General features: G+C 41.7%; 1 protein-coding gene across 1 annotated transcript in view; it reads right to left on the reverse strand.

The window, feature by feature from the left end:
• Positions 1–4,774, reverse strand: part of psmd1 (proteasome 26S subunit, non-ATPase 1) — a 36,929-nt gene that overhangs the window by 11,473 nt on the left and 20,682 nt on the right. Inside the window, exons 17-19 of the mRNA XM_013910130.1 lie at positions 4,407–4,521; positions 1,427–1,543; positions 447–549 (exon numbers count right to left, since the gene is read on the reverse strand). Of these exons, the coding sequence (XP_013765584.1) occupies positions 447–549; positions 1,427–1,543; positions 4,407–4,521 (335 nt within the window). The remainder of the gene's footprint in view (positions 1–446; positions 550–1,426; positions 1,544–4,406; positions 4,522–4,774) is intronic.

The following is a 4,774-nucleotide window of genomic DNA, read 5'->3' on the forward strand; positions in this document are numbered from 1 at the left end:
CACACACACAAGCTGCTTGCTTGTGTCTACAAACAGTCGCACAGACACACAAACACAGAGACTATCAGACAAACAATAATTACCGCAGGGAGACCGACGGGCCATATGGCTGCGAGCATAGCGGAGCTGAGGTACGGGCTGCCAGGCGCTAATGCACCTTTAGCATGATCTGTTCCAGAAACGCAATGCACGGGTGGTCAGCCAAAGGAGGGGGTTACTGTTTGCTCGAGTGCAAAGGAACTCCAATTAAGGCGCACACAAAACCACAAACCCACCTAACATGTAGAGCCGTTCACTTATTTTACCGTGTAATTAAGAATTACACATCTTTTTGTACTCCACTAAGTGGTGAAGGCATGTAAGGCAGGCGGGACCGCATACCCATTCATTCTCTCACTCAGTGACTGACATGGATAAACCCACAGCAACTCTGTTTGGAGACCGACCTGCATCGAGGATTCCCTGGGCCAGGATGGCGCCGAACTTGGCCATGACGTCATCGTGCTTGTCGTTGATCACCTTTGCGTAAAGTTGCCTGAACTGGTTCACCTAGAGTCAAGATGAAATTAGGAAAATTAATTTAAAAATACACTGCAATAAAGCAGGAGGTGCTCAACATATAAAGGAAAGAGCAAAGATTTTAAACGCAGTCGTCGCAGACTTTAACGCATTTATCAGGTTCACTCAGTATCTGCAGAATATTAACAGCACATCAGCTTTGTGACACCTGCGGTGATGATGATGTACCTGTCAGAGTTCCAACATCAAGAACATAAAGTTTTGTTTTTGCAAATAAGCTAAGTCAATGCTCTGCTGGGTTGCTTTCAACATATTTGGCCTAATTTCACCACCCGCAAACTACTGGCCTGTCTACAACTCCACAGCAGAACTGGAAATTACAATGGTAGGAGGTTTTGTTGGGGGGGGTGGGGTCATAGATATTCAGCTGCTAAAAAAAGAAATAAACAACTACCTCTTGCAAAATTCTGCATACTGCCTCGAGGCTTATAGACCTTTGCTGTGCAGATGAAGACTCTTTGAAAATGCATCTGGTATTTCTTAACCGTCTATGACAAAGTATGCGGTGATTCAAGGGTGAGTGCGTGCAGTTATGCTGGGACTAGTCACTCTTCAGTCTTACATGGCACAGACCTTATTCCTTCTGCATTCACAATACTAATACTTTCTGCTTTCAGTCAAGTCTTCCCACCTTTCTTCCTTCTCACGGTTTATTCAACAAAACCTCTGTCTCATTGGTATCGTATTATGAATCAGCCAAGACCGGCGTGCAATAACAGAGCAGTTTTGTTTTTCTACTCGTGTACATTTTACATCCAAAAGGAAGTTCCTCTGTTTTATAGTTATACTGAAGAATGCAGACAGTCTCACTGAATGCTGGTCCTGCCTATTACGCCTGCTCACTTACCTTGGGACAGGTGACTTCAGTCTGTTGGACCATGATGAGGGCAGAGGCGATGAGGGCGCCTTGTCTCACGTAATTTACAGGGTCGTTGGTCATGGGCTCCAAGAGATTGATGGCCTCCTGTGACAAGAAACACAGAAGAGTAGGAAACATTGGTTTAAATATACAACATTTTCACTTTTTTCAAACTGCAGGCCTGGAAATTATTCCTTCATATTTAACTCAAATTCACGATTTAAATGATAAAATGTTCTTAGAGGAGCTTTAAGCATTTCTCGAAGATTGGTACTGAAGATTAGACTGTTAAGACAGATGTGACGGTTTTGCTTCTATAAAATAATAAGACAATTTTCAAAAATCAATGGACCGAGCCTTCATAATCTTGAAGGTCTTTTATAATTCAGTCTCTTGCACAGAATGATCTGTAGAACCTCACTGTAAGTTTTAGGTCATCAGGCTGAAAATGCCTCATTTATCTGTTAAAGCCCAAACAATCAGCATATTTTTGTGCCGTAAACTTGAAGTACATCATTTTTCACAAAGAGGAGTAAATACAGTGATTTTTGTTAACACGCTAGTAGATGACATCAAATATTTACAAGGAAAAAATGAGCCACGTTTCCTAAAACAATTTAGAGAACTTCTGTGACATTATTTATGCAGTATTTCTTTCTTTTCCAGAGAAAAACCCAACAACAATAAAATCACCTCTCGGATTTCTTTTGGAAAAAATGCATGCAACTTTTTATTTTAAACTTTAAATGTATTTTATTATGAAAAAGGGAAAAAAAATCCCAACAGGAAAGATCAGTGCAACAGGGATATTTCTGTTTGGTCAAATACGGGAGAGGCAATTATCAACAGAGGCAACCAGACCTCACAAATAATGACATTAGTGTCATTCATATCTGGTTGTCCTTGACAACTGTCCAACAATCAGTCTCCTCCCATGATTACTGTGAATGAATGAGTGAGGCAGGACTACCTCGCTGCCTCCTCCTTTCTGCTCTCCCCTGTGTTTTTCAGACAGTCTATCATTGTTACTTTTGTTTCTCCTGAACAGAAATGACTGTAACCTACACCAGCAGGCTCAGAAGGAGGCGTCAGCTCCACCGAGGAAAGAGAAACAAACTAGGATGATGACAGTGGAGGTAAAATAAACCATGTTTCATGAATGTCTTCAGCTCAGCTGGGTGAGACACTCGTGCACCAGGATGATATGTTAAGAGTGGAAAGCCAACACTAGTCCACCACATCCTGCCCGTGATATGTTCTTGGAAGGACATAGTGGTGGGGTGGAGGCGGGGTAATTAAAAGTATTTACTGTCAGATCCAATCAAGTGCAGCGGACTGGTTACTTAAGATCACGTTAATCCATATCCAGGGTTTTCTTCATGTTTGAGCTCCAGTGTGGCTCAGTCTTTAAATTACGGTAGATTCATTTGAGCTCTGCTAATAACTGTCTGCAGGCTTGTGCAAATAAATAGAGCAACGCAGAGCACGGTCTAACGCCACGTAACTTCCAGTTTATTACACACTTATAAAACAGTATCACATGACACGTCTCGTTAGTCTGCTTGGTGTTGAGATTACATTTCCACACATTTTTTTGGTGAACGGTGTTTCCATCAGGTCCACCAAACAAAGTGAACTTTTTCTTTTTTTTAAAGAAAATCACAAACAGCCTCGGTTAAAACATTCCTCAACTTTCCAGTTCATATCTCCTCCTTCAAGTATATAAACAGATCAGGAGCAGCAGCCCAGTAAATATCATCAAACTCCAAGCTGTAAATGACAGCAAAGAAATGTGCATCCTCTAAATAGGTGACCCAGTTCTTTGGTCACAACATCATCACTCCTCTAACGTACTCGAGTTCTTATTCGAGGGAAAAACCAAGCGGTGGAGCTTCGGAGCCGTTCACGCCTGCAGCACGCCTCTGGGCTGACTTGGTCCAAAATATTCTCCTTAACGCTCGAGTCTCAGTGAGGAAGAGGGTGCAAAGAGGATGCTATCATTCTGCTGTGGCTGCGTCACCCAAGACTGAGCAGCCAACATCTCAGGGAGCGACAGCACTCCTGTCTTCTGTCCTCTTCCCTCCCTCTTTTTGGAGAAGCCAAACAAAATGCATGCTAACTCATCTGCAATTAACCCTTTTCCCTCTGTGTTGAAGAGGAGTATCTACAAAGCAGTGTAAGGAAATTGTGGCAGGACATTACTGCACTCTTGAAACAGATGAAGTTCAAATGCAGTCTTCTCCCATGATCTTGGTGTAATTAGTTTTTTGACAATGCCATAAATTTTAGCATTTTCGTCTTCTGCCATCATTCTGTGTGACATAAGAAAGCAGACAACCTCTTGTAGATGCTCCTGCAGAGGTTACAGACGTCAGTCTGTACTCGCTCACCCCAGCCCCACAGGGAAGCTATCAATTTAAAGAGAAACTGTTCATTCAGCATAGATAATCTTTGCATCGCTGATGCACATTACGCCAAGAGAAGAAAGAAGCCGCATGGGACAAATGAAGTCAGCAGGTGTAATGCTGCGTTTGTGGTAAAGGAAATGCTATGTAAGCTTTTCTTTGACACATAGTTTAAAATTTTTTTTAAATTCTAGCTGTGATTACCAACTCCAGGAGGAGTAAGTGCTTTGTAAAGACATATTTAAAAGAGAGAAAAAGTTCAGGTCTAGTTCTATGCTTAAATCAATATAGTTCACAAGACACAGCTGGAAGACTGGACAATTTTTAAAAGGCTGAAGCCCTCTATTAACCTCAAATAAAGAGAAAACCAGCGACACCATTGTAAGATATTTTCCTCTTTTAAAAAAAAAACATGTTGTTGATAACATATTAGTCTATATTCTAGTGCAAGTCCGGCTAGCAAAATCCAATGTTTCCTGCCAGTTTTTTATTTTGAAGTATTGCAGCTGCTCAGAAACAAGACAGAAAAGATTTTTGGAGCAGAAGAAGGAAAAGACACTGACCTTGTTGCCTGTCCCTGCACAGCAGATGCCCAGAGCCATGGCAGCCCCACAGCGTACATGAGGGTTGTAACTTTCTGACAAGAGAGAAACCACACTGGGACACTGCTCTGGGGTCCTGGAGACACAAAGGGGTAGAAAGAAGAGGCACTTGAAGTTAATCACAGACAAATGTCATTAATCAGTTCAGATTGCTGTTGGACTAATCACAGCTTTCTGGATGCTGTGATTTATCAAAGAAAAATTAAACAATCAGAAACTCTCACAAACTTCCCCAAATCTTTACATTTGGTTCTCACTTGGATTAAAAAAATTGATGTACACACACACACACACACACACACACACACACACACACACACACACACACA

Source organism: Pundamilia nyererei, unplaced genomic scaffold (genome assembly GCF_000239375.1).
Source record: "Pundamilia nyererei isolate P.nyererei 1_Seehausen unplaced genomic scaffold, PunNye1.0 scaffold00036, whole genome shotgun sequence".
In the NCBI taxonomy this organism is placed as follows: Eukaryota; Metazoa; Chordata; class Actinopteri; order Cichliformes; family Cichlidae; genus Pundamilia; species Pundamilia nyererei.